General features: G+C 68.2%; 5 protein-coding genes across 11 annotated transcripts; 2 read left to right on the forward strand and 3 right to left on the reverse strand.

Annotated features, from left to right (window-relative positions):
- Positions 1 to 174: 174 nt before the first annotated feature.
- Positions 175 to 4,998, reverse strand: PRICKLE3 (prickle planar cell polarity protein 3). 3 transcript variants are annotated; one of them, XM_086871194.1, is made up of 9 exons: positions 4,878 to 4,953; positions 4,608 to 4,684; positions 4,347 to 4,527; positions 3,559 to 3,672; positions 3,095 to 3,232; positions 2,606 to 2,818; positions 1,963 to 2,143; positions 1,369 to 1,581; positions 175 to 413 (listed from the first exon to the last, which is right to left on the reverse strand). In XM_086871194.1, the coding sequence occupies exons 1-9, from the start codon at positions 4,917 to 4,919 to the stop codon at positions 388 to 390; spliced, it is 1,185 nt and encodes a 394-aa protein (XP_086727320.1). In that variant the 5' UTR covers positions 4,920 to 4,953; the 3' UTR covers positions 175 to 387. The 3 variants fall into 3 exon arrangements, with proteins under 3 accessions (XP_086727320.1, XP_086727321.1, XP_086727322.1); XM_086871195.1 differs by lacking the exon at positions 3,559 to 3,672 and having other exon boundaries at positions 4,878 to 4,998; XM_086871196.1 differs by lacking the exon at positions 1,369 to 1,581.
- Positions 4,999 to 5,444: 446 nt separating this feature from the next.
- Positions 5,445 to 13,672, forward strand: LOC147647667 (5-aminolevulinate synthase, erythroid-specific, mitochondrial-like). Of its 2 annotated transcripts, none has more exons than XM_086870915.1 (11): positions 5,445 to 5,577; positions 6,815 to 6,906; positions 7,370 to 7,483; positions 7,559 to 7,636; positions 7,765 to 7,972; positions 8,876 to 9,126; positions 10,140 to 10,319; positions 11,042 to 11,206; positions 11,594 to 11,862; positions 12,749 to 12,908; positions 13,384 to 13,672. In XM_086870915.1, exons 2-11 carry the CDS (start codon positions 6,819 to 6,821, stop codon positions 13,536 to 13,538), a joined length of 1,668 nt encoding a protein of 555 aa, XP_086727041.1. In that variant the 5' UTR covers positions 5,445 to 5,577; positions 6,815 to 6,818; the 3' UTR covers positions 13,539 to 13,672. The 2 variants fall into 2 exon arrangements, with proteins under 2 accessions (XP_086727041.1, XP_086727042.1); XM_086870916.1 differs by having other exon boundaries at positions 8,942 to 9,126.
- Positions 13,673 to 14,249: 577 nt separating this feature from the next.
- LOC147647668 (uncharacterized) lies at positions 14,250 to 17,665 on the forward strand. Its single transcript, XM_086870870.1, has 4 exons — positions 14,250 to 14,255; positions 14,631 to 15,008; positions 15,576 to 16,983; positions 17,184 to 17,665. The coding sequence occupies exons 1-4, from the start codon at positions 14,250 to 14,252 to the stop codon at positions 17,327 to 17,329; spliced, it is 1,938 nt and encodes a 645-aa protein (XP_086726996.1). The 3' UTR covers positions 17,330 to 17,665.
- Positions 17,666 to 18,589: 924 nt separating this feature from the next.
- Positions 18,590 to 22,437, reverse strand: FAM3A (FAM3 metabolism regulating signaling molecule A). Of its 3 annotated transcripts, none has more exons than XM_086870921.1 (10): positions 22,325 to 22,437; positions 21,966 to 22,002; positions 21,323 to 21,433; positions 20,992 to 21,015; positions 20,409 to 20,532; positions 20,260 to 20,318; positions 20,027 to 20,077; positions 19,720 to 19,804; positions 19,280 to 19,406; positions 18,590 to 18,807 (listed from the first exon to the last, which is right to left on the reverse strand). In XM_086870921.1, exons 2-10 carry the CDS (start codon positions 21,976 to 21,978, stop codon positions 18,715 to 18,717), a joined length of 687 nt encoding a protein of 228 aa, XP_086727047.1. In that variant the 5' UTR covers positions 21,979 to 22,002; positions 22,325 to 22,437; the 3' UTR covers positions 18,590 to 18,714. The 3 variants fall into 3 exon arrangements, with proteins under 3 accessions (XP_086727047.1, XP_086727046.1, XP_086727048.1); XM_086870920.1 differs by having other exon boundaries at positions 22,302 to 22,378; XM_086870922.1 differs by lacking the exon at positions 20,992 to 21,015 and having other exon boundaries at positions 22,302 to 22,378.
- UBL4A (ubiquitin like 4A) lies at positions 22,353 to 24,878 on the reverse strand. 2 transcript variants are annotated; one of them, XR_015281369.1, is made up of 5 exons: positions 24,575 to 24,878; positions 24,218 to 24,323; positions 23,503 to 23,741; positions 22,866 to 23,114; positions 22,353 to 22,492 (listed from the first exon to the last, which is right to left on the reverse strand). XR_015281369.1 is itself a non-coding variant. In XM_086870923.1 (4 exons), exons 1-4 carry the CDS (start codon positions 24,620 to 24,622, stop codon positions 22,959 to 22,961), a joined length of 549 nt encoding a protein of 182 aa, XP_086727049.1. In that variant the 5' UTR covers positions 24,623 to 24,878; the 3' UTR covers positions 22,854 to 22,958. The 2 variants fall into 2 exon arrangements, 1 of the variants encoding a protein (XP_086727049.1); XM_086870923.1 differs by lacking the exon at positions 22,353 to 22,492 and having other exon boundaries at positions 22,854 to 23,114.
- Positions 24,879 to 25,053: the final 175 nt, after the last annotated feature.

Raw genomic sequence — 25,053 nt, forward strand, 5'->3', positions numbered from 1 at the left:
GACTCCGCGGTGTTTTTGCAGCGTCGCTTCGGGAAATGGCGGCACCGGGGGCGGCGGCGCGGGACAGACAGATGGACACGGGCCCCGTGAGACAGACAGACACGGGCCCTGCAGCCCCAGCGGTCACACGGAGCCCACCCTGGGTCCCCCCACAGAGCTCCAGTGACACCGGAGGCCGAACGCTCGTTGTCTTTTATTAAAGCTTTGTCCGGGGGTCAGAGGTCACCGTGAGGCGGGGGGGGTCCCTGAGGCGGCCGCGGGGTCACAGTGCAAAGGTCACGGCCGTGGGGGGGGGCAGAGGTCAGGGGGCAGCACCAAAGGCCCCACAGGAGGGCAGAGGTCAAAGGTCACCAGCAGAGCTCAAAGGTCACCAGCAGAGGTCAAAGGTCACCAGCAGAGGCCACCAGGAGTCCCTGAGGGCGGAGAGGCCACCGAGAGAGGTCGGAAACCCCGGCAGAGGCACGAGAGGTCACGGGAAAGGTCATGGGAGAGGTCAGGGGTCACAGAGAGGTCACACAGGGGTCACCGAGGGGTCACAGGGGTCACAGAGGGGTCAGCAGCTCCTGGCAGAGGTCAGAGGTCACCGTGGGGTGGGGGAGGGGTCAGGCCAAGCGGCAGCCGCGGGGGCGGGGGCGGGGCTGGGGGGGCCGAGAGGGGCCCGGGGGGGCTCCGGGGGGGCGGAGCTGTGGGGGGAGGGGGATGGGCTCCCCCAGGAACAGCCCCTCCCACGAGGAGGAGGACGACGAAGAGGAGGATGAGGAAGGCCAGCGGGGGCGGCCCCTCCCCCGCCGCACCCCCAAACCTGGGGGGGATCCTCGGGGGGGGGAGGGGCACAGCCCGGGGGGGGAAGGGGCAGCGCGAGAGGTGACACGGGGAGGGGAGGGGACAGCGGGGGCGGGGGGAGGGGAGAGGGCGGGGGCAGGGGGGGAGGGGCGGGGGGCAGCCCCCAGTTCCGGCATCGAGTGGCGATGGGGCCCCCCCCGGCGGAACCGGGGCTGCGAGCCTGCGAGGGAGGGGCCCAGTTAACCCCGGTGACCCCCCCAGTGCCGCCCCCGAGGCTCCCAGTGCCCCCCCCGCCTGTTCCAGTCTCCCCAGTGCCCCCCCAGATTGCCCCCAGTGCTCCCAGCGCCCCCCAAGATCCTCCCCGGGAACCCCAAAACCCCCCAAGCCACTCCCAGTCCCCAAAACAGCCCCCCCAGCCCCTCCCGCTGTGCCCGGAGCCCCCCCCAGGATCTCCCCAATGCCCCTCACTGTCCCTGCAGCCCCCCTGCAGCCCCCCAGTGTCCCCCAGTGTCCCCCCAGTGTCCCCCCAGTGCCCCCCAGTGTCCCTCCAGTGCCCCCCAGTGTCCCCCCAGTGCCCCCCCTCACCTGCTGGGGGTCCCCCGCCCCAGGAGCGCCGTTGGGGGGCACTGCGGGGGGCGCGGGGGGGCCCCTGGGCGCAGCGGGGGGAGCAGAAGATTTGCCCCCCCCGGGGCAGGAAGGGGCGGCCGAGCAGGGGGAGCCCGCAGGGGGCACAGCGGAAACAGCCGGGGAGGGGGTGCCAGTGCTGCCCCCGGTGCGTGACGTGGGGAGCCTGCAGGTCTGGGGACAGCGGGGACAGTGAGGGACGCGGGGGGACAGCGGGGACAGGGGGGGCAATGAGGGACAGGGGGGTGCCACTGCTGCCCTGAGGGTGACGTGGGGCGCCCGCAGCTCTGGGGAGGGGGCAGAGGGGATGCAGGGGGGCCGTGACCCAAATGGGGGCTGGGATCTCTTCTGGGCCCCTTGGAGACCCCTGGAGGATCCCCCCCAATCCCCCAAGACCCACCGGGACCCCTTGAGAACCACCTGGACGCCTCTGAGGTCCCCTGACTCCCACCAGCATCTTCTCAACAGCCCCAGGACCCCCCCTAACCCCCCCTGAACCCTCTAAGGACCCCCTGGGACCCCCCAGCCCCCCCGGGGACCCCCGAGCCCCCTCACCGATGGGGTCCCCGCAGGTGTCGCACAGGTGGGCGCCGCGGGCGCGGCAGGGGGGGCACAGGGGCTGCCCCCCCCCGGGCAGGCTCTGGGGGTCCAGGGGTCCCTCGCACTCCAGGCAGCGCAGGTGCCGCAGGTGCCAGCGGCGCCCCCCGGCCTCGGCCCAGCGCCCCCCGAAAATCAGCTGGGGGCACAGAAAGGGACTCAGCACCCACAGACCCCCCCCAGCGCCTCCCGGGGCCCCCCCGGCCCCATCAGTGTCCCATGGACCCCAGGAGTGACCCATAACTGCCCCCCACCTCAGCCCAGCACCCCCAAAAATCAGCTGGGGGGCACGAAGGGGGGATCGGGGGGGGTACCCAGCACCCAAAGAACCCCTTGGACCCCATAACCGCCCCCCAACCACCCCCCAACTTCCCCCAGCACCCCATAACCACCCCCAGCACCCCATAACCACTCCCAGCACCCCATAACCACTCCCAGAACCCCCTAACCACCCCCAGCACCCCATAACCACCCCATAACCACTCCCAGCACCCCATAACCACCCTGTAACCACCCCCAGCACCCCATAACCACCCCCAGCACCCCACCCCTGCCCCATAACCACCCCCCGCCCCCCCAGCCCCCCGGCGGTGCCCCCCACCTCGTCGCAGCCGGGGCAGCGGTGCCGCAGCGAGTCCCCGTGGTGCCTCCCGCAGAGCAGCCGCCCCCCGGAACCCCCGGGGCAGAAGTAGACGAGGTCCACCAGCGGCTGCTGGCACTGGTGGCACTGGAAGCACTGGGGGTGCCAGCACAGCCCCAGCCCCGCCCGCGCCGCGAACACCGCCAGCGCCCCTCCCCGCACCGGGCCCCCGCACTGCGGGAGAAACGGGGCGCTCAGGAGGGCACCCCGAGCGTTTGGGGGCACAACCCCCCCATTCAGAGGCTCCCACCCCGGTTCTGCGATCCCTCATCCCGATTTTTACGCTGCCCTTCCCTGGTTTTGGGCGTTCCCCCCAAAATCTCCAGGTCCCCACTCCTCTTTTTGCATTCCCGCCCCAAACTCTTTGGGTTCCCCCATCGTTATTCCCAGCCCTCCCAAAAACCCTTTGCCTCCCCAATTTTGGGCTGCCGGTTTTCGGGGTGCCCCCACCTGCTGGCAGACGGCCCCGGCGCTGGTGAGGGGAAGGGGTCGGACGCTCCCTTGGCCCAAATTTTCCCGTTTCCGGCGTTGGGCAAAAAGTTTCAATTCCCGACGTTCGACCTCGTCCAGGTCATGGCAAAACTGTGGCTGGGAAGGGGTGGAAACACCTCAAACCATCCCAAAAATCCCCCGAATCACCCCAACAATACCTCAAATCTACCTAGAAACACCAAAACAGCTCAAAACCACACTCAAACAACCGAAAAACACCCTAAAACAAGCCAAAAACCTCAAAATAACCCTGAAATAACTCAATTGCCCCAAAGCACCCCAAATCACACCCCCAGGCTCATTGTGCCACCCAAAACCTCCCCAAAACCTCCTTAAAAAAACCCAAAAAAGGGCGAAAAGCAGCTCAGCAAGCGCCAGGGGCGCGCTCCATGAAGACCCCCCGGCCCCCCAGGCCCCCTCACCTCCAGGTCGTGCGGGGGCAGCTGCCGGAGCAGCTCCCGCAGCCGCTGCCGCTCCCCGGGGCTGCGCAGCCGCGGCACCAGCGCAGGCGGCAGCGCCGCGAAGTACTGCGACACCTGGGGGCGGGGCTTAGCAGGGCGGGGCACGCGGGGCGTGGCCTCACAGGGCAGGTGTGACAGTACTGCGACACCTGGGGGCGGGGCTTAGCAGGGCGGGGCACGAGGGGCGTGGCCTCGCAGGGCAGGTGTGACAGTGCTGCAACACCTGGGGGCGGGGCTTAGCAGGGTGGGGCATGCAGGGCGTGGCTCGATGGGTGGGGCACCGTGGGTGTGGTATGTGGGGCGGGGCTTATAAGGGTGTGGCACAAGGGGTGGGGCTTGTTGTTTAACATGGGTGTGGTTTCAGAAGGGCGTGGCTCGGTGGGCGGGGCTTAGAGGGGTGTGGCAAGACGAGCAAGGTGGGATGGGGCAGGTGGGAGGAGCATGGAGTCACCTGCAGGGAAGGGGTGGGGCTAAAGTGGGTGTGGGTGGAAGGGCGGGGCTTGCAGCATCCATGGGGTGGGTGGGGCCTGTGTGGGATTGGGGTACCCGAGTTTGGGGGGGCCCTTTGGGGATCAGGGCTCTATGGGGGGGCCCAAAGGTACCCCCAGGAGGGGTTTTGGGGGGTCCCGAGGGTCTCCCAGCTCTGTGGGACAGGTTCAGCTGGGGGTTTGGGGGGCCCTCGGGGGGTCGGGGCTCTATGGGGGGGTCCCAGGGGAGGCTGGGGCCTGCTCAGGGCAGTGGGGGCTCACCTGGTCAGGGCTGAGGCCGGGGGGGGCCCAGGCGAACTCCTCGGCCGAGCACCCCGAATCCTCGGAGCCGGGCGCGGGGTGAGAGTCGGGGAGCAGCCGGGACAGGACCCTCTGCAGGGCCGGGGGGACCCCCCCTCCGACGTGCTCCCCCCGCGGGCACTTGCAGTGCTGGCAGATCTTCCTGGGGGGACAGGGCGCTCTGGAGACGGGGGACACCCCCAAATCCCCCTCGCAGCCCCAAAATGCCCGTCCTGGCCTCACCTCCATGGGTGCTCCTGGAAGCCGGGACAGAGCTCTCGGCACGCCCGGCACGGCCGGCCCCGCTCCGGATCCTCCGCCTGGGGGAGAGGGGCGGGGGTCGCACCCCGAAAACAGGCTCGGGGGGCTGGGAGGGCTGCCCCCCACACCTGCCCCACAGCCCCCCCATGCCCCCTCCCGCACCCTCAGCCTCCTCCCAAAACCCCGGAGCCCCCGAGCCCCCCAAAGCGCCCCCAAAGCGCCCCGGACCCCCAAGTTCCCCCCGCCCCTCACGTCTCGCTCCGACCGCCGCCGCCGGGACCCCCGGGTGAACATGGCGGCCTTGGCCACGCCCCCGGCCACGCCCCCTGCGCAGAGGGCACGCCCCCAGGCCGGGCGGCCGCGCTCTGACCACGCCCACAATGGGAGCGCCCCGCGTTTCCCGGCAACCGCCAAGCCACGCCCCCAGTGATGCTGGACACGCCCACACCAAAGCCACGCCCCTCGCTCACAGCTGGGGCTGCTCGGGGGGGTTCAGGGGTTCGGGAGAGTTCGGGGGTGTTCGGGGGTTTTGGGGGTTCGGGGGGTTCGGGGGTTTTGGGGGTTCGGGGGTTTTGGGGGTTCGGGAGAGCTCGGGAGAGTTCGGGGGTTTTGGGGGTTCGGAGGGTTCGGGGATTTTGGGGGTTCGGGAGTTTGGGAGGTTCGGGGGTTTGGGGGGTTCGGGAGAGTTCGGGGGTTTTTGGGGTTCAGGGGGCTTTGGGGGGTTCGGGGGGTTCGAGTGTATTTGGGGGTGTTTGGGGCGCTCTGAGGAGTTGGAGAATTTTGGGGACATTCAGGGGATTTTGGGGGTTTGGGGGAGATTTGGGGTGGTGGGCGGGGCCGTGGGCGGAGCCTCAGCCCCGCAAGCCCCGCCCCCGGGATTATCGGGTTTGGGGGGGCCCCGGTTTTTGGGGGAGCTCAGTGCTTGTTGTTCGTCCTCAGTGCGGGACAACAGGTGAGGGGGGCGGGGGGCGCGAGGGGTTTTGGGGGGCTCGGAGGGGCTGGGACCCCCCGGGGGGACTGGGGCTGGGTTCTGGGGGGATTTTGGGGGACTGGAGACCCCCAAGTGTGGGGAAGAGCATCTGAGGGTTTCGCGGGTGCCGGGATCGCATTTCGGGAGAATTTTGGGGGCTGGGGGGGCTCCCGGACCCTCCCCTTGAGAAGCCTTAGGAATTTGGGGGCTCCATCCCCCCCAAAACTCCCGCTGGAACCCCCAGAACTGTTGGGGGTGGGTGGCTCAGCACCCCTAAACCCCCCTCAAAGATCCCAAAAACGGCTGGATTAGACTAAAGGGAAATTGGGGGGCTCCCAACACCCCAAACCCCCTCAGAACCCCCCAAAACGCCCCGGACCCCCCGAACATCGAGGGGCGGTGGGAGGGGGAGGGACTGGGGGGGGTCCTGCACCCCCGATTCCCCCCGAACCCCCCAAAGCCCCCCCAGAACTCCCCAAACAGCCCCGAACTGCCCCGGGTCCCGTCCCGGGAGGTTTGGGGGGGCCGGGGGGGGGGGGAGGGGTGGGGACACCCCAATTCTCTCTGCAGGGTCACGTGACCCGGCCGGGTCCAGGTGTCGCGAGCCGATAAAGGGGGGGAGGGGCCACACCCACCCCCCAAAACCCCCCAAAATGGGGCGGAGGCCTCTGGGTGGGGCTGATCTGGGGGGGAGGGGCAGGTTCGGGGGGTGCTGGTGCCGGGACCCCCCAAAATCCCCCCGATCCCACTGAAGAGACCCCAAAACCTCCTCAAAAATTGGTTCAGGGTGCGGGGGGCGCTGGGTGAGGGGTGGGGGGACAATTTGGGGGGCTCGGGGAGGGGTGGGGGAGTTCTCCCTTTCTTGCCCCCTCCCCCCCAGCAGTTTTTGGGGTCCGGGGGGGTTTGGGGGTCCCAAGATCCCGACCCCCCGGGTTTCCCTTCCCGAGCAGTTTCGGGGGAGATTTTCTGGATTTTGGGGGCGTTAAAGCGATGACAGCGACCGGGGGAATTTGGGGGGAATTTGGGGGGGTCCCGGGGGTGTTTTGGGGGTTCAGAGCCCTCTCCGAGCCCTTTTTTGCCCCCTCTCCACGGTGGGGAGGGGATTTGAGGGAGTTCCGGGGGGGCTTGGGGGCTGTTTGGGGGATGAAAAGGAGGAGGTGGATTTTGGGGGGGTTTTGGGGCTCCGGAGCCCCCCCGAGCCCCCGGCTGTGCCCCCCAGCACCATGTCAGCCCTGCTGCGCTGCCCCGTCCTGGCCCGGCACCCGGGGCTGCTGCGGGCCCTGGCCACGGCCCCCGCCCGCCCCCACCCAGGTACCCCAAAAACCGGGGGGGGAACCCCCGACAGCCCCCCCCGCTCTTCGGGGGCGCCTCGGGGCGTTCGGGAGTTTTGGGGGGGTTTTAGGGGAGTTTGGGGTGGGGTTGGGGCTGCGAGGGGCGCTTTGGGGGGGAGGGGAGGGGGCTTTGGGGTCTTTGAGAAGTTTTAGGGAGGTTTTGGGGGGGGGGTCGAGGAGTTCCGGAGCGGTTTTCGGGAAGTTTGGGGGGGCTGAGGAGTTTTGGGGGGTTGTGAGAATTTTGGGGGCTTGGGGAGGGATGGGGGAGCTTTTGGGGCTTGGGGGGGATTTTGGGGGGGATTTGGGGGGAGTTTTGGGTGGGTGAGGGGGAGTTTGGGGGTGGTTTGGGGGATTTTGAGGAGTTTTGCGGGGTTGAGGGAATCTTGGGGAGTTTCGGGTTTTTTTTGAGATCTGGGGGCGCTGAACCGCCCTGTCCCCCCCAGGTGACCCCCCCGAGGGGTCCCACTGCCCCTTCATCGCTCTGGAGGGGGAGGAGCCCCCCTTTGTCCAGCGCGCGGCCCCCGAGCTGCAGGAGGACGTGACACCCCCCGAGCCGGGTGAGGAATTTGGGGACCCCCCTCGCCCCCCCCCGGCGCTGGGGACACCCCAATGACCTCTGACCCCCCCCCCAGAGCCCCTGGATTGGCTGCTGGATTTGGGGGACGCCCTCGAGGACCCCCCCGAGCGGCGGCTGGAGGAGAATCTGCCCGGTGAGGGGTTTTGGGGGGGCTCCGGGGGGATTCGGGGGGCTCCAGGTCAGTTTAGGGGGGGTTGGGGGTGCAGCGAGAGGGAGCTTTGGGTGTTTTGGGGTGTCCCCCTGACCCCTTGCCCCCCCCAGAGGACGCCTTCCCGTACGAGGCGGTTTTTGGGGGGCGCCTGGCGGGGCTGCGCCGCTCCCACACCTACCGAGAGTTCACGGCCGTGGGGCGCCGGGCCCAGCACCCCCCGACCGCCTTTGTGGGGTCCCCCCCGCGCCTGATCCAGCTCTGGTGCTCCAACGATTACCTGGGCATGAGCCGCCACCCCGAGGTGCTGCGGGCGGCCAGGTGGGGACCCCCAGACCCCCTGAAATCCCCTTCAAATCCCCTGAAATCCCCTTCAATTTCCTCCAAATCCCCTGAAATCCCCTTCAAATCCCCTGAAATCCCCTTCAATTTCCCCTAAATCCCCTGAAATCCCCTTCAATTTCCTCCAAATCCCCTGAAATCCCCTTCAAATCCCCTGAAATCCCCTTCAATTTCCTCCAAATCCCCTGAAATCCCCTGAAATCCCCTTCAATTTCCCCTAAATCCCCTGAAATCCCCTTCAATTTTCCCTAAATCCCCTTCAATTATCCCCAAATTGCCTTAAATTTCCTTAAATCCCCGTAAATCCCCTTAAATCTCCCCCAAAAAAATCCCCCAAATCCCCCTCAATGCCCTTAAATCCTCTCTGGCTCTCCTGCATCCTCCCCTAAATTCCCCAAATTCTTTCTAAACCTTCCCCAACCCCTCTAAATCCCCCCAAACCCCTTCCCCAAATCCCCGCCAAACCTTCTCCAAATCCCTTCAAATCCCCGAAATCTCCGTTAATCCCCCAAAATCCTCTCCGAAGCCCCGAAATCCTCCCCAAATCCGCCTCAAATCCTTGCCAACCTCCCCAAATCCCCTTCAATCCAACCAAATCCCCTCCAAGCCCCGCAAAATCCCTCCCAGAGCCCCCCAAATCCTCCCTAAATCCCCTCCAAATTCCCTTCAAGCCCCCGGATTTCCCCCGAAATCTTTGCAAACCCCCCCGAAATCCTTCCCAAACCCCCTCAAATTCCCACCAAACTCCTCCCTAAATCTCACCCAACTCTTCCCAAATTCATTCCCAAATTCATTCCCAACCCCCTCAAATCCCCCCAAATCCCCTTCGAGCTCCCGAAGTCCTTCCCAAACCCCGCCAAATCCTCCCGAAATCCCCTCCAGACCCCCTTCGGCCCCCGGGTTTCCCCCCGGAGCTTTTCTCGCCCCAGCGCCCGCTCCGGTTCCCAGGGCGGCGCTGGCGGCGCACGGGCTCGGCGCGGGCGGCACCCGGAACATCGCGGGCACGGCCCCGCTGCACGGGGCGCTGGAGCGGGCGCTGGCCCGGCTGCACCGACAGCCCCGCGCCTGCCTCTTCTCCTCCTGCTTCGCCGCCAACGACACCGCGCTCGCCACGCTGGCCCGGCTGCTGCCAGGTACCCCCGAGCCCGCGGGGCCCCCAGAAACCCGAGCGGGGCCCCCAGAAACCCGAGCGGGGCCCGTCAATCTCCTGGGAACCAGGAAAAATCCCACCCCAAATCCTCCAGAGCACCCCAAATCCACGGGGAGCAAAAAAAAACCCCGAGTGGGGTCCGTGAATCCCGCGGGAAACAGAAAAAAACCACCCCAAATGTGCCAGAGCACCCCAAATCCACGGGGAGCAAAAAAAACCCCGAGTGGGGTCCGTGAATCCCGCGGGAAACAGAAAAAAAACACCCCAAATCCTCCAGAGCACCCCAAATCCACGGGGAGCAAAAAATCCCCGAGTGGGGTCCGTGAATCCCGTGGAAGCCCCAAAGAAACCTCCCCCAACCCCTCCAAATCCTCCCCAAATCTCTGCCAAGCCCCTTCCAAATCCCTTTAAATTCCCCCCAATCCTCCCAAATGCCCCAAAAGCTTCCCCAGATCTCCCCCCGCCCCTCTCAAATTCCTGCCAAACCCCCACGGTGGGGAGCCGAAAGTCTTGAAATTCTACAAAACTCAGTGTGAGAACACGAAAAATCCTCTTGGTAACCCCAAAAATCCACAGGGCAGCCCAAAATAATCACGGGGATCCCCCTCGCCAAAGCCCCAAAAATCTCTGCCAAAAATCTCAGACCCCAAAAAAGCCTCGTGACACCTCAAAAAAAAATTATGGGGGAACACTGAAAGTCCTGGACCCAAAAAACCTCGTGGGAGTCCCCCAATCATCTTGGGAACACAAAAAACCTCCCCTCGGGAACCCCAAAAATCTGCTCCTCTCGAGAGCCCCCCCAAAAGCCCCAACACTGGACCCCAAAACCCACAGGACCCCAAAAACCCTGAGCGTGTCTGGGGGATCTGGGGGGGGATTTGGGGAGTGCTGAGGGCTCCGGGGGGGTTGGGGATGGGTTTTTGTGGTGCTGATGGGTGGGGGGAGGTTTTGAGGGGGTTTTTTTTTGGGGCGCTGAGAGGTTTTGGGGTGCCCCAGGCTGCCACATCTTCTCGGACGCGGGGAACCACGCCTCGATGGTGCAGGGGATCCTGCGCAGCGGGGCCCCCAAACACATCTTCCGCCACAACGACCCCCAGCACCTGGACGAGCTTTTGGGGCGCAGCCCCCCCGGCATCCCCAAAATCGTCGCCTTCGAGTCCGTCCACTCCATGGATGGTCAGTGCGGGGCACCCCAAAACCCCCCAGGACACCCCAAAAGCCCCGGAGTTCCCCCCGGTTCGCCCCCAAATCCCTCCCAGTTCCTACCAAGATCCCCCCCAAATCCTCCCCGATTCCGCCCAAATCCCCTCAAATCTCCCCAGTCCCCCTCGGTTCCTCCTTAAATCCTCCCTAAATCTCCTCGTGCCCCCCGAAATCCTCCCCAGCTCCCCCCAAGTCCTTTAAAATCCTCCCGAACACCCAACCCTCTCCAAAGGCCCCAAATTCCCCCCGAAATCCCCTCCTAAATCCCCTCGTCCACCCTAATCCCACTAAACCCCCTTGTACCTCCCAAACCCTCTCGAGATCCCCCATTATGGCCCCGATTCCCCCCAGTTCTCCCCTAAATTCCTCCAAATCCTCCCAATCCCTCCCAAATCCTCCCCAAATCCCCTCACTCCTCCTTAATACCCCCTAAATCCCCCCAAATCTGCCCAATTTCCTCTCAAATGCCCAAACATCTCCCTCAACCCCATTGAACCCCCCCAAAATCCCCTAAACCTCTCCGAACCCCTTTCAATGCCCCCAAACCCCCCCCAAATTCCCCCAAATTCCCCCAGAGTCGAGCGCGCCCCCGGTGCTGCCGTTACACCCGCTCACCCCAAATCCCCCGAAAATCCCCCGAAAATCCCCCCGGAATTCCCCAAATCCCCCCAAACGCCCCCGAACCCCCTCCCCAGGCTCCATCGCCCCCCTGGCCGAGCTCTGTGATGTCGCCCACGCCCACGGCGCTCTGACCTTCGTGGACGAGGTTCACGCCGTGGGGCTCTACGGGCCCCGGGGCGGCGGCATCGCCGAGCGCGACGGCGTCACCGGCAAGGTGGACGTGGTGTCGGGGACCCTCGGTAAGGGGACACCCCGAAACCGGGGGGGACACCCCGAGACTGGGGGGGGACACCCCTAAACGAGGGGGAAGGGACCCCGAAAATGAGGGGCCAGGGAGAGCAGGGGTGGGCGCTGGGGCAGGGGGGAGTGTGGGGGGGCTCTGTGGGTGTTTGGGGGGGCTCTGTGGGTGTTTGGGGGAGCTCTGTGGAGGTTCGGGGGGCTCTGGGGGGGTTCGGGGGGCTCTGGGGGGGCTCTGGGGGGGCTCTGGGGGTGTTCGGGGGGCTCTGGGGGGGTTCGAGGGGCTCTGGGGGGCTCTGGGGGGGCTCTGGGGGGGTTCGAGGGCTCTGTGGGGCTCAGGGGGTTTCGGGGGTCCCCGCTGACCGCGGGGTGTCCCCTCCGTGCCGCAGGGAAGGCGCTGGGTGCCGTGGGGGGCTACATCGCGGGGGGCGCGGCTCTGGTGGACGCCGTTCGCTCCTTCGGGCCCGGCTTCATTTTCACCACGGCGCTGCCGCCCCCCGTGGTCGGGGGGGCCCTGGCGGCCCTGCGCGTTTTGGGGGGTCCCGAGGGGGCCGCCCTGCGCCGCACGCACCAGCGCCACGCCAAACACCTGCGGGTGCTGCTGCGGGACCGCGGCGTCCCCGCCCTGCCCGCGCCCAGCCACATCGTGCCCGTGCCCGTGAGTGGGGCTGGGGGCTTCGGGGGGCTGGGGGGGATTCGGGAGGGGCTGGGGGCTGCGGGGGGGGCTGGGGGCTGCGCCCAGCCACATCGTGCCCGTGCCCGTGAGTGGGGCTGGGGGCTTCGGGGGGCTGGGGGGGATTCGGGAGGGGCTGGGGGCTGCGGGGGGCTGGGGGCTTCGGGGGGCTGGGGGGGATTCGGGAGGGTTTGAGGAGGTTTGGGAAGGGTTTGGGGGGGATTCGGGAGGGTCTGGGGGGATTCGGGAGGGTCTGGGGGGATTCGGGAGGGTTTGGGGGGGATTCGGGAGGGTCTGGGGGGATTCGGGAGGGTTTGGGGGGGATTCGGGAGGGTTTGGGGGGATTCGGGAGGGTCTGGGGGGATTCGGGAGGATCTGAGGGGATTCGGGAGGGTTTGGGGGGATTCGGGAGGGTTTGGGGGGATTCGGGAGGGTTTGGGGGGGATTCGGGAGGGTTTGGGGGGATTCGGGAGGATCTCGGGGGGATTCGGGAGGGTCTGGGGGGATTCGGGAGGGTTTGAGGAGGTTTCAGGAGGATTTGGGGGGTCCGGGGTGGATTTGAGGTTTGCGGAAGGTTTGAGGTTGGGGGCGGATTTTGGGGCTCAGGTCGGGGTGCCAGGGGCGATGATTTTGGGTGATTTTGGGCGATTTTGGGGTGATTTGGGGTGATTTTGGGTGATTTATGGGTGATTTTGGTTGATTTTGGGTGATTTTGGGGTGATTTTGGGGTGATTTTGGGTGATTTTGGTTGATTTGTGGGTGATTTTGGGGTGATTTTGGGTGATTTTGGGGTGATTTGTGGGTGATTTTGGGTGATTTTTGGGTGATTTGGGATGATTTTGGGTGATTTTTGGGCCGTTTCGGGGCGCAGGTCGGGGACGCTCTGGCCGCCACGAGGCTGAGCCGGGCGCTGCTGGAGCGGGGGCTCTACGTGCAGGCCATCAACCCCCCCACCGTGCCCCGGGGGGGGGAACTGCTGCGCATCGCGCCCACCCCCCACCACAGCCCCCCCATGATGGAACACCTGGCAGGTGAGGGGGACACGCGGGGACACGCGGGGACACGGGGGGACACGGGGGGGACACGGGGGGGGACACGGGGGGACACGGGGGGGGACACGGGGGGGGACACGGGGGGGACACGCGGGGACACGCGGGGACACGGGGGGGGACACGGGGGGGACACGGGGGGACACGGGGGGGGACACGGGGGGGAAATGGGGGGGACACGGGGGGACACGGGGGTGACACGGGGGGGGACACGCGGGGACACGGGGGGGACACGGGGGGGTGGGAGTGGAGGCACTTGGGGGACACGGGGGGTGTTTGGGGTTTTGGAGGGGCGGGGGGGCGACAGGGACATGGGGGGGGTCACAAGGATTGGGGGAACGTGGCGACATCGGGGCGGGTCACAGGGTGGGGGTCCCTGGGTGACACCGGGCTGGTGCTGCCGCCTCCGGGGGTCTCCGGTCACTCGGGGGGTGACGCTGAGCCCGTGCCCCCCCAGACCAGCTGTCCGAGTGTTGGGGGGCGCTGGGGCTGCCCCGGGACTCCCCCCTGGGCCCCTCCTGCGCCTCCTGCCAGCGGCCGCTGCACTTCTCGCTGATGAGCGCCTGGGAGCGGCAGCACTTCCAGCCGGGGGGGCTCCCGGCCACCGCCTGAGCCCCCCGAGCGCCCCCCGCCTTTCGCGTGTCCCCCCCTCTCTTTTGGGGCTGTCCCCTCGCTGCCCCCGCTCCGCTCGCGGATTTTCCGTTTTCCCGGTAAAAATGGCAATAAAGCGCTGTGGTGGCTCCGCCTCTTCGTGCTGGGGGTCCCCGATTTCCCCCCGGTACCCCCTGGGGTCCCTCCCAGTGCTCCCAGTCCCGGACTGGGGCTCTGTGACCTCTCCAGCGGGGGGGGGCTCCCCAAATTCCCCTCCCCCCCCCGCAATTCCTCCTTCCCAATTTCCGCCCCCTCCCCCCAACCCCCTCGGGTTCCCCCCCCCTTCCTGGATCCCTCCCAGTGCTCCCAGTTCCAGCCCATCAACCATTATGGGATGGAGCACGGGGGGTCCCTGGGGGGGTCCCCCCTCCCCCCCCCGGCTCCCTCGGGGCGTGGGGGAGGGGCGGCCCCCGCTCTTTCCTGCCCTTATCAAGATTTTGGGGAATGAGGATGAAATTTTTGGCCCCCCCCAGCACCCAGAGCTGGGGGACCCCCCCGGCCATGATGACGTCACTCCCGGGGGGGTCCGTCCCCCCTCCCAGTCTGCCCAGTCCTGCGGGGCCTTTCCCAGCGCCACCAGTGTCCCGTGAACTGGTGCCGAGGGCACCGAGGTGTCCGGGGAGTGCCCCCCGCCCCCGCGCCCCCCGCCGGCTGAGGGACCCCAAAACTCACATGGAGGTACCGGGGGGGGAGGGGGGTCCCAGTCCCGGCACAACCCCCTCCCCCCCCGAACCCCCTCCCCCCCACGCCCCCCTCACTCCCCCGTGCCGCCCTTTAACCCTTTCCCAGACCCCCCCAAGTTTAACACCCCCCACCCCACCCCGGGCACCCCCTGTGACACCCCCAGACCCACATTTACCCCCCGTGTGATACCCCCGACCCCATTTACCCCCTCGGCCACCCCTAAACCGCCCGTTCACCTTCCTATGACCCCCACTGACCCCCCCAGACCCCCCCAGACCCCACTGCGACCCCCCCAGACCCCACTGACCCCTCTGACCCACCCCAGACCCCACTGACCCCTCTGCGACCCCGGACCCCCCGGCCCCGCAGCCTCCGCAGCCCTCAGCCCCCAATCAGCCCCCAGCTCCCATTAACCCCCCAAGCCCCCCCATTAACCCTCCAAGCCCCCCCATTAACCCCCAAGCCCCCCCAGTAACCCCCGCTGTCCCGCAGCCCCCCGAGCCCCCGCAGCCCCCCCCGGGCACGCCGGTGCCGCCGCGGGACGCGGCTCTGGCGGTGGCGGAGGTGGCGGTGCTGGCTCTGCTGCTGGCGCTGGCGCTGGCCGGGAATGTCCTGGTGCTGCTGGCGCTGCGCGCCCCTCGCGGGGTCCCGCGGGGTCCGGGGCAGCCCCCGGCCCGCCCCGCGCGGCCGCTCCGGCGTTACCTGCGGCACCTGAGCCTGGCGGACCTGGCGGCCGCGGCCGGGCAGGTGCGAGCCTCGCTCTTCCCCACCTGGCGGGGGTGGTGCGGGGCTGGAGGGACCCCTTCCCTCCCGGGGGGCACATCCCGACACCCCCGGGCTCCCGGGGCTCCCCCGCTCGCTGCCGAGCTGCCCCGCGCCGGCCCGCAGATGAAATCGGTGCATTCCGTTCCTTCTCGAGGCTCCGTTCTCTCGTTTTGACCCCTCCCGGTAACCGGGGGCTCGGTAACTCGGTTTCTTCTCCCGGTCCCGGTTCTTGTCACTGTCATCACTCAGACAGGACGGTCCCCAAACGTGAGAAACAACGGAGCTGTTTCACACGGTTATCTGAGCCAGTAGCACGAATAAAAGCATTTCGACATTTCTATTTAATTTATTTAATCTCCATTTTAGTGTCATGCTGAGGGCTAAGACACGATATTTATTTATGTCCCATTTACAGGAGCTCTAGGCTGCCCCAAAATCCGACAGGTTCCGCTCAAAGCGCTTAAAAAGAATTGAAAATTGGGTTAACGACAGCTCGCAAAGGCTCGGAAATGCCGAAGGCACCAAAGCCCTCTCGTCCTTTGTCCCCAGGTGCTGCCGCAGCTGCTCTGGGACCTCACGGATCGGTTCCGCGGTCCCGACCCGCTCTGCCGCCTCACCAAGTACCTGCAGGGAGTCGCGATGTTCGCCTCGGCCTACGTGGCGGTGGCCATGGCCTGGGACCGCCACCGAGCCATCTGTCACCCCCTGGGGACACCGGGGACACGGGGGGCGCGGCGGGGCGGGGGGCGCTGGAGGTGGGGGCGGGGACACCGCGACACTGGGGACACTGGGGACACTGGGAGCACTGGGAACGCTGGGAACGGGGTGCGGGGACACGGGGACAGCCAGGGAGGGACACAGACACAAAGTGGGGGACACGGGGACGCACGGGATGGGACACGGGGACGCTCTGGGTGCTGGGGGTGGGGGCGGGGGGACACTCGGAGCGGCGCAGGGGGACACACCGGGTGCTGGGGGTGGGGACACAGGGACGCGGATGACACCAGGGATGGAGCACAGGGACCCCAGGGGTGCTGGGGATGGGGACACAGGGACAGCAGCCGGGATGGGGCACAGGGACGCAGGGACACCTGGGATGGCACATGGGAACCTGCCGGGGGACAGGGACACGGGGACAGCGGGGACAGCAGGGACAGCATCGCTGCCACGTCCCCTCTGTGCCCCCCAGACCCCTGCGGCCCCCCAGTGTCCCCAACCCTCCACGTCACCCCAGTGTCCCCAAGCCCCAACGGCACCCCCGTGTCCCCCCATGTTCCCCTGATGTCCCCACCCCCCTCGTCACCCCAGATGCCCACAAGGTCCTTGTCACCGGCCACCACGGGGGCGTCTGGGGCCACCACGGGGGACTCTGGGGCCGCCACACAGGGGTCTGGGACCACCATGAAGAGGAGCGGGGCCACCACGGGGGTGTCTCAGCTCACCCCGGCTGGGTCCGGGGCGAGCGCGGGGGGCTCCGGGGCGAGCGCGGGGGGCTCCGGGGCCAGCGCTGGGTGGCTCCAGGTGGCCGCGGGCCGGGCTCGCTCGGGGCTGGCCCGGGCCCGCTCGGCGCTGGCCGAGGCTCGCAGGCGCTGGGACGCGCTGGCCACGGCCTGGGCGCTGGCGCTGCTCTTCGGGCTGCCCCAGGTCGGCATCTTCGGGCAGCGCGAGGTGGCCCCGGGCGAGAGCGACTGCTGGGCGACCTTCGCGCAGCCCTGGGGCGCCCGCGCCTACGTGACCTGGGTGGCCGTGGCCGTGCTGGTGGCACCCGCGGCGCTGCTGGCGCTGCTGCAGGCGGCCGTGACCCGAGAGCTGCGGCAGCGGCGCCGGGGGCTCCGCCGGGCCCGCGCCAAGAGCCACCGCATGGCCCTGGTGGTCCTGGGCGTGTTCGTGCTCTGCTGGGCTCCCTTCTTCTGCGCCCAGCTCTGGGCCGTGTGGGACCCCCGCGCCCCCCGGGAAGGTGAGGGGGGGACGCGGGGGGTGGGGACAGGGACGAGGTGATGGGGACGCGGGGACAGGGGCGGTCACCGTCGGGGACAGCCGGGCGGGCTCTGGCTGGGGGTGGCTGTCACCGAATGTCCCCCTCCCGGAGCCTGGGGGGGTCACGGGGTGTCCCTGGGGGTGCCCGCAGCTGTCACCAGATGTCCCCGTGTCCCCCAGGGCCGGCCTTCACCATCCTGATGCTCCTGGCCAGCCTGACCAGCTGCACCAACCCCTGGATCTCGGCCGCCTTCAGCACCAGCCTGGCCCGGGCCATGGCCCGCGTGCTGTGTCCCTGCCGCCACCCCCGGAGTGACACCGGGTGACACCGGGGCCATGGCCCGCGTGCTGTGTCCCTGCCGCCACCCCCGCGGTGACACCGGGGGACACCGGGGCCATGGCCGCCACCCCCGCGGTGACACCGGGGGACACCAGGGGACACGGGGCCATGGCCGCCACCCCCGGGGTGACACGAGGACGTCGCTGAGGATGGGGCTCACGCCCGTGACCTGCGGGACGCGAGGACGCCCGAGCGGGACCCACCCGGGGACTTGGGGGGGGGTCTCGTGTCGCCCAAGGGACTCCGGGGGTCACACAAAGGACTCGGGGTCACACGAGGTTTGGGGCTCTGGGGGCGGGGGGACACCCGTGAAGGCACACGAGGAGGGGACAAAAGGGACAAAAGGGGAGGAGCAGCCTCCCCTGCTGCGTGGGAAGCCGATCAGCAATAAACCAGATTTGTACCCCAAATCCCGGGACATTCTGGGGGAACGCTGGGACGCGATGGAGCCCCGAGTGTCCCTTGTCACACAGAGCGGCCACACGGAGCCCGGGAGATAAACACAGGTGGCCCCAAAACAAATCCAGGGGGTTTCGGACATCGGGAGAATTCCCGGGAGTGACGGGGAGGGTCTGCCCGGGGTGGGGGGTCCCTGTCGGGGCTCTCGGGTTTGGTGGGCGAGGGGCGCTTGGGTCCCTGGGGGGGCTCCACGGTCCCAAAGCCTTTCCCAGCCGGGATCGGAACGGGACGGATCCGCTCCAGACGCGGCTCTGACCCTGCGGGGCCGGACCCGGCGGCGGCTCCCGGGAGCGGGGAACGGAGCGGGACCGGGAGCGGGAGCGGGGAAAGGAGCGGGGAACGGCCGGAGCGGGACCGGGAGCGGGGAAAGGAGCGGGGAACGGCCGGAGCGGGACCGGGAGCGGGGCACGGCCGGAGCGGGGGCTCCCTCCTGTTCTCCCGCTGCGTCCGGCTCCGCTGCCGCGGCTGCGGGAGGATTCCCGTTCCCGGCGCTGCCGCTGCCCCCACCCCGCGCAGCCCCCGGAGCGAACCGGGCAGGTCTGGGGGGGGCTGCGCGAGTTCTTGGGGTGCCCCGGTGCCCCCCCGGCCCAAATCCGGCCCCGCTCTGGCGCCTCCCGCCAGTCCCGGCCCCCCGGGCGCTGCTTCGGCAACGGCGCTTGTGGGGCAGAGCCCCGGACTGGGGGTCACAGCCCACAAGCTCCGGATTTGGGGTCACAGCCCCGGATTTGGGGGGGTCGCAGCCCCGGATTTGGGGGGGTCGCAGCCCCCAAACTCCCGCAGGCTCCGGAACCGTCCTGGCCTTTATTTGGTGACACCTTGTGGGGCGAGGGGGGGACACAGGGACCCGTCCCCTCCCCCCTCGGCCCTGGGGGGCTCTCTGTGGGTCTGGGGGGGTCCGGGGGGGGGTTGGGGTCACCCCGGGGGGCGCCGGGGGACGCAGCCCCCCAACTCCAGCGCCTCCGGCCACCCCTCGTACTTGTTGGAGCCGCGGCTGTTCCGGACGTGCTGGGGGAGGGGGAGATGTGGGGGGGTTCTGGGGCACTTTTGGGGCACTCGGGGGGGTTCTGGGACCCCCCGGTCCCCAAACCGCCCCCGGTTACCCCCCAGCAGTCCCATAACCCCCCCAGCCGCATAAACCCCCCACCCAAATTGAGCCCCAGGCCCTCCCAAGCCACCCCCAGCTGCCCCACAGCCCCCCCAACCACCCCTGACCCCCCAAACTGCCCCACAACCCCCCCAAACTGCCCCACAACCCCCCAAACTGCCCCCTAAGCCCCCGAACTGCCCCACAGCCCCCCAAACTGCCCCACAACCCCCCCAAACTGCCCCATAGCCCCCCCAGACTGCCACATAACCCCCCCAGACTGCCACATAACCCCCCCAAACTGCCCCCTAACCCCCCCAAACCCCTCAAACCCACCCCATAACTCCCCAAACCTCCCCCAAATCACCCCCAACCCCCCCACGCCGGCCCCACCTGCTCGAAGGGGCTCCTGTCCTGCACCCCCTTGGCCCCCACGAAGACCCAACTGTCCCGAAACCCCAAATCTTTGGCCACGGCGCTGCCCAGCTCCCCAAAGAGCCTCCGGCTCTCCTCCGTCAGCCTGGGGGGGTCGGGGGTGTCAGGGGGACCCCAAAATCTCCTCCACAGACCCCAAAACCCCCCAGGGACCCCTCAATTCCCCCCCAGGAGTCCCCAAATCCCCTCCAAAACCCCCCCCGACCTCCTCAGGATCCCCAAAATCCTCCCCAGGACCCCCCAGCCCTTCCCAGGGGAGCCCCAAACACCCCCAGGAACCCCCCCAGATCCCCTCAAATTCCCTGCAGGGTCCCCTGAACCCACCCCGATTTTCTCCAAGGCTCTCCAAAGTCTCTCGGGGACCCCCCCCAAAGCCCCCCAAAGCCCCCCGGGCTCACTTGGTGGCCGGGTCATCGTAGGAGGCCACCAGCACCAAGGTCCCCTCGTGCAGCGGCCGCAGGAACCGGAGCAGATCCTCCACGTCTGGGGAAACCCCGAAAGTGGGGAAATCACCCCGAAAATGGGGAAATCACCCCGAAAATGGGGGGAATCACCCCGAAAATGGGGAAATCACCCCGAAAATGGGGAAATCACCCCGAAAATGGGGAAATCACCCCGAAAGTGGGGAAATCACCCCGAAAATGGGGGAAATCACCCCGAAAATGGGGGAGGGGTCCCGGGGAGGGTGGGGGAGGGGTCACTCACCCCCTGCCCACATGTCGAAGGCCTGGGCTGCGATCAGCTCCCCGCTGACCCCTGGGGGGAGGGGCAGCGAGTCAGGGGGGGAGGGGCGGGGGGACCCCCGGGAGGGGCAAAATGGGGGGGGGGGGGAACTCCCAAACCTGCCCCTCCCCCCACCTGCATTGGCCCCTCCCCCACCTGCATTCCCCCTTCCCCATTTTACCCCTCCCCCACCCTCCCCCCGGCCCCTCCCCCACCGTTCACCAGGGCGATGTTCAGGCCCCTCCCCACGTTGTTCTTGACGCTGCTCATTAACCTGGGGGGGGGGAGGGGGAGGGGCAGGGTGGGGGCGGGGCCGGGCAGGGCCGGCCCCTCCCCCCGCGCCCCCCGCCCCTCCCCCACTCACTCTTTTCCCTCCAGGCAGATCCGCGGCCCCACCACGTTGGCGGCGCCGCTGAGGACGCGGAAGGCGAAATGCCGGGGGGGGCAGGGCCGGGGCAGCCCGCACTTGAACCGGGGGGGGCGGGGCGCTGGGGGGGAGGGGCGAGGTCAGCGGGACCCCCCCCCAAACCCCCCCCCCAGCCCGGCGCGCCCCATCCCCCTCCGCCACCCCAACCCTCCCCCCGCGTGGGTTCTGCCCCTCCCCCACCCCGCTGGAAGGGGGGAGTCCCCTCCCCCCTCCCCCCCACAAAATCCCAAAATGCCCCTCCCCCACCCCAGCATTTTCTTGGCCCCTTTCCCATTCACCCCATTCCGCCCCTCCCCCACCCAGGTCGCCCCCTCCCCATTCAACGCCACCCCTCCCCCACCCCCTCCACTTCCATTCTGCCCCTCCCCCACCCCAATCTGACCCCCTGACCCCATCCAGCCCCTCCCCCACCCCCCCAATTCCTCCAGAGCCCCTCCCCCACCCCCCCCGCACCCCTGGGGGGAGGGGCTCTGGAGGGGAGGGGTCAGCAGGACCCCCCCGACCGCCCCTCCCCCCTCACCTGCCGTGGGGGGGTTCTCGTCCCCTGCGTGGGGGAGGGGCAGGGGGTTAACGACCCCTCCTCCAAAACCTCCACCCCTCCCCCACCACGGCGGTCTCCCCTCCCCCCCCTTTGGGTTTTGGGGTCTCCCCGCCCCTCCCCCACTCACAGCTCCCCCTCCTCTGCCCCTCCCCCAAGGGGGTCTCCCCTTCTCCTGCCCCTCCCCCCCCAGGGATGTCCCGCCCCTCCCCCCTTTGTTTCGGGGCTCTCCCCCTTTGCCCCTCCCCCCCTCCGAGGTTGTTTGGGGGTCCCCCCTCGCCCCTCCCCCCCCCGCTGCCCCTCCCCCACTCACGGCGCAGCAGCCGCAGCAGGGGGGGAGGGGCGCGGGGGGATCCCAGCAGTGACGTCACCGCCAGCCAGGCCAGGGCGGCCGCGACCCCCAGGGCCAGGAGTCGGAGCGGGCCTGGGGTCAGAGCGGGAAAGTGACCCGAAAACACCCCAAAATCACCCCAAAACTGCCCCGAAAATACCCCCAAAACCGCCCCAAAATCACCCCGAAACTGACCCGAAAACAGCCCGAAAACACCCCAAAATCACCCCAAAACCGCCCCAAAATCACCCCAAAACTGACCCGAAACATCTCCCCAAAACTCCCTCCGAAGCCCCCCCCAAACCAGCGGCAAAATCCCGCCCGGAACATCCAAACCCTTCCCCAAAACAGCCGGAATTTCCCCCAAAACCGGCCCGAACCCCCCCAGACCCCCCCAGACCCCCGAGGCGCGCCCCAGGAACGCTCCGGAGCCCCCCAAAACCCCTCAACCCCCCCAAAACCACCCGAAAATTCCCGAAATGTTCTCCCCGAACCCCTGAAATCCCAACCCCGAACCCCCCCAAACCCCCCCAAACCCCCCCCAATTGTTCCCCCGCCCCCCCCTCGGCCAGGCTGGGGGAGGGGTCACCCCCGCCCCTCCCCCCGCCCCTCCCCCCCCCCGTACCCGCCACTCTCATCCCGCTCCGGGGGCTCCGAGGGGCCTGGAACGGAATTGGGGGGGGGTCAGAGCCCCCCAAACCTCCGGGACACCCCCGGGACCCTCCCGGGACCCCAAACCCCTTCGCGGCACCTCTCCCCCCAAATTTTCGGGGTTCCCAAAAGTCCCGGGACCCCCCCGGTCCACCGGGAGCTCCCCCTGAAGAACCGGGGACCCCCCGGGCTCCCAAACCCCCCCGGGCTCCCAAACACTCCCGGTCTCGCCCCAAAACCCCCCCAAGTCCCCCCAAACCCCGCCGGGTCCCCCCAAAATCCCGGGTTCCCCCCGCCCTTCCCCCCTCACAGGCGCCGTTGCCCCGACGCTACCCCGCGCTGACCGCGCCGCTTCCGGGTTCCCTCCTCGACCAATCGGCGCTCGGTGCGCGCGGCCCCGACCAATCAGCGCGCGGTGTGCTCGGATGTCCTGCCCACCCCCCGCTGCTAAGCGAATCAGCGCGCGGAGGGCAGCGACCAATCAGGAACGAGGGCGGGGCACTGTGAGCCAATGGGAAGTGGAAGCGGGTGGTCTGTGACGTCACACCCGGATGTGTTTCCGGGACTGCAATTCCCGGCTGCCCCTGAGGCGGAAAAACAACGCCCCCCAGCGGCTGCCAGCGCTCCCAGTGCCCCCCAGTAACCTCCAGTGCCCTTCAGTGCTCCCAGTAACCCTCAATGACCCCCCCAGTAATCCCCAGTGCCCCCCCCAGTGCTCCCAGTGCCCCCCCAGTGCTCCCAGTAACCCCTCAATGACCCCCCCAGTGCTCCCAGTGCCCCCCCAGTGCTCCCAGTAACCCTCAATGACCCCCCCAGTGCCCCCCAGTAACTCCCAGTGCTCCCAGTCAGACCCGACTCCTCCTGCGTCTCGCACTTTTCTTTACTCGACCCCCGCGGGGATTTTGGGGTGAATCTGGGGCCGTTTGGGGCGGATTCCGGGGGTCCCCGCGGGGTTTTGGGGACCCCGTTAGGGGGTGGGGGAGGGGCCGCACTCGGGGGGGAGGGGCCCGGCGTGGGGGAGGGGCTCGGGGGGGGCTCCCCCTCCCCCCCCCTCCTGCAGCAGCCGCGCCCCCAAACGCTCGAGGTCGTCCAGGCTGAGCCCCCGCAGCGCCCGCTCGTAATCCTGGGGGGGCAGGGGGGGTCGGGACCCCAAAATACCCCGGGATCCCCAAATCCCCCCCAGCAACCCCCCAAAAATCCAAAATTCTGCCCAGGTCCCCCAAAACCCCCCAAAATCCTTCCCCCTCCCAATCTCCCTCAGACCACCAAAATCCCCCCCAAATCCTCCAGACCCCCCAAAATCCCCCAAAATCCTCCAGACCAACCCAAAATCTCCCCCAGACCCCCCAAAATCCCCCCAAATCCCCCAGACCAACCCAAAATCTCCCCCAGACCCTTCCCCAACCCCTCCCGAAAAATCCAAACCCCCAAAATCCCCCCCAGGAGCCCCCTAAAAACGCCCAGATCCTTTCCCAACCCCCCCAAATCCCCCCAAACCCCCCCAGCCCTACCTTGAGCAGCTGCTGCAGGACCCTCGGGCCCTCCTGGCTCCCGAAATGTCGCCCCAAAATCTGCGCCAGGCCCGGCCCGAAGGCGGGGGGCAGCGGGGGGGGCTCCCCCAAATCCTCGGGGGGGGTGGCGGCCCCTCCCCCGCCCCCCCCCCGCGCCCCGCCCCCCCCCGCGGGGGGTTTCAGCACCAGGTTGAGCCGCGCCGAGGGCCCGATGGAATAATCGCACAGGCGGCGCTCGTCTGGGGGGGACACCCCAAAATCGGGGGGTGGGGGTCAAGGGGGGAGCCCCGGAAACGCCCCCGAAATTTGGGGGAATTCCCGCGAAATTTGGGTCCCGAAATTTGACCCCAAAATCGAGACCCCCCCGAGCCCCCAAATCCTCCCCAAATTCCACCCAATCTCCCCCAAATCCTCCCCAAATTCCCCCCAAATCTCCCCCAAATCCCCTCAAAATCCTCCCAAATCCTCCCAAATCTCCCCCAAATCCCCCCGAGCCCCCAAATCTCCCCCAAATCCCCCCCAAATTCCACCCAATCTCCCCCAATTCCCCCCCAAATCCCCCCCAATTCTCCCCCAAATCTCCCCCAAAACCACTACAATACCCCCAAATTCCCCCCAAATTCCCCCCAAATCCCCCTCAAAGCCCCCCCAAATATCCCAATCTCCCCCAAATCTCTCCCAAATCCCCTCCAAACCCCCCCAAATCCCCCCTCACCTGCCAGAGCCTTCCCGCGGAACAGGAGCCGCTGCTGCTCCACGGGCACCTGGAGCCGCTCGGCCACGAGAGCCTTGAGAGCCCCCACGCGCTCCTCGGGGGACACCTGGGGGGTCCCGCGGGCCATGAGACCCCCCCCAAACCCCAAAACTCCTCAAATCCCCCCCAAATTCTCCCCTAGCACCTCCCCCCGCCCTGCCCGGCTCCTTTGAAACGCCCCCGCCCCGTTTGGCTCTTTCAAATCCCCGAAATTGCCCCCGGAATCACTTTAGCCCCCTCCCCAAATCCCCCAAATCCTCCCAACGCCCCCCAAAACCCCTTAAATCCCCCTAAATCCCCCAGCCCCTCCCCCCTCACCTGCAGGCTGCACTCGCGGCCCTGCAGCGCCTTCACCGTCAGCAGCATCGCGGTCCCGGCACCCCCCGAGCCCCCTAGGACCTTTCGGGACCCCCAAAAATCCCCCGGGACCCCCCAAAATCCCCCCGAGTCCCCCGGAAGCAGCGGGAGCCGACGGGACCCCCTAGAGCAGCGAGTTGGGAGGACCCTGGGCCAGAGCGGCTCCCGCGGGACCACCGAGACGCGGCCGGAGCGGCTCCCGCCGCCGGAACTGGGCGGGGCTTCGGCGGGCAAGATGGCGGCGCCCACGGAGAGCCTCCAATTGTATCCTGGCCCGGGGGATTGGGGGAATTCGGGGCGGATTTTTGGGAATTCTGGGGGGGGGTTTGGGAATTCGGGGCCGCTTCTGGGGGGCTCGGGGCCGGTTCTGGGGAGTTCCGCTCCCTGCCGCTCCCCGGGTGCCGGGGGTGGTTCTGGGGGGGATTTTTTGGGATTCGGGT

This window comes from Cyanistes caeruleus, chromosome 34, assembly GCF_971803275.1.
Source record: "Cyanistes caeruleus chromosome 34, bCyaCae1.hap1.1, whole genome shotgun sequence".
NCBI classification, from domain to species: domain Eukaryota; kingdom Metazoa; phylum Chordata; class Aves; order Passeriformes; family Paridae; genus Cyanistes; species Cyanistes caeruleus.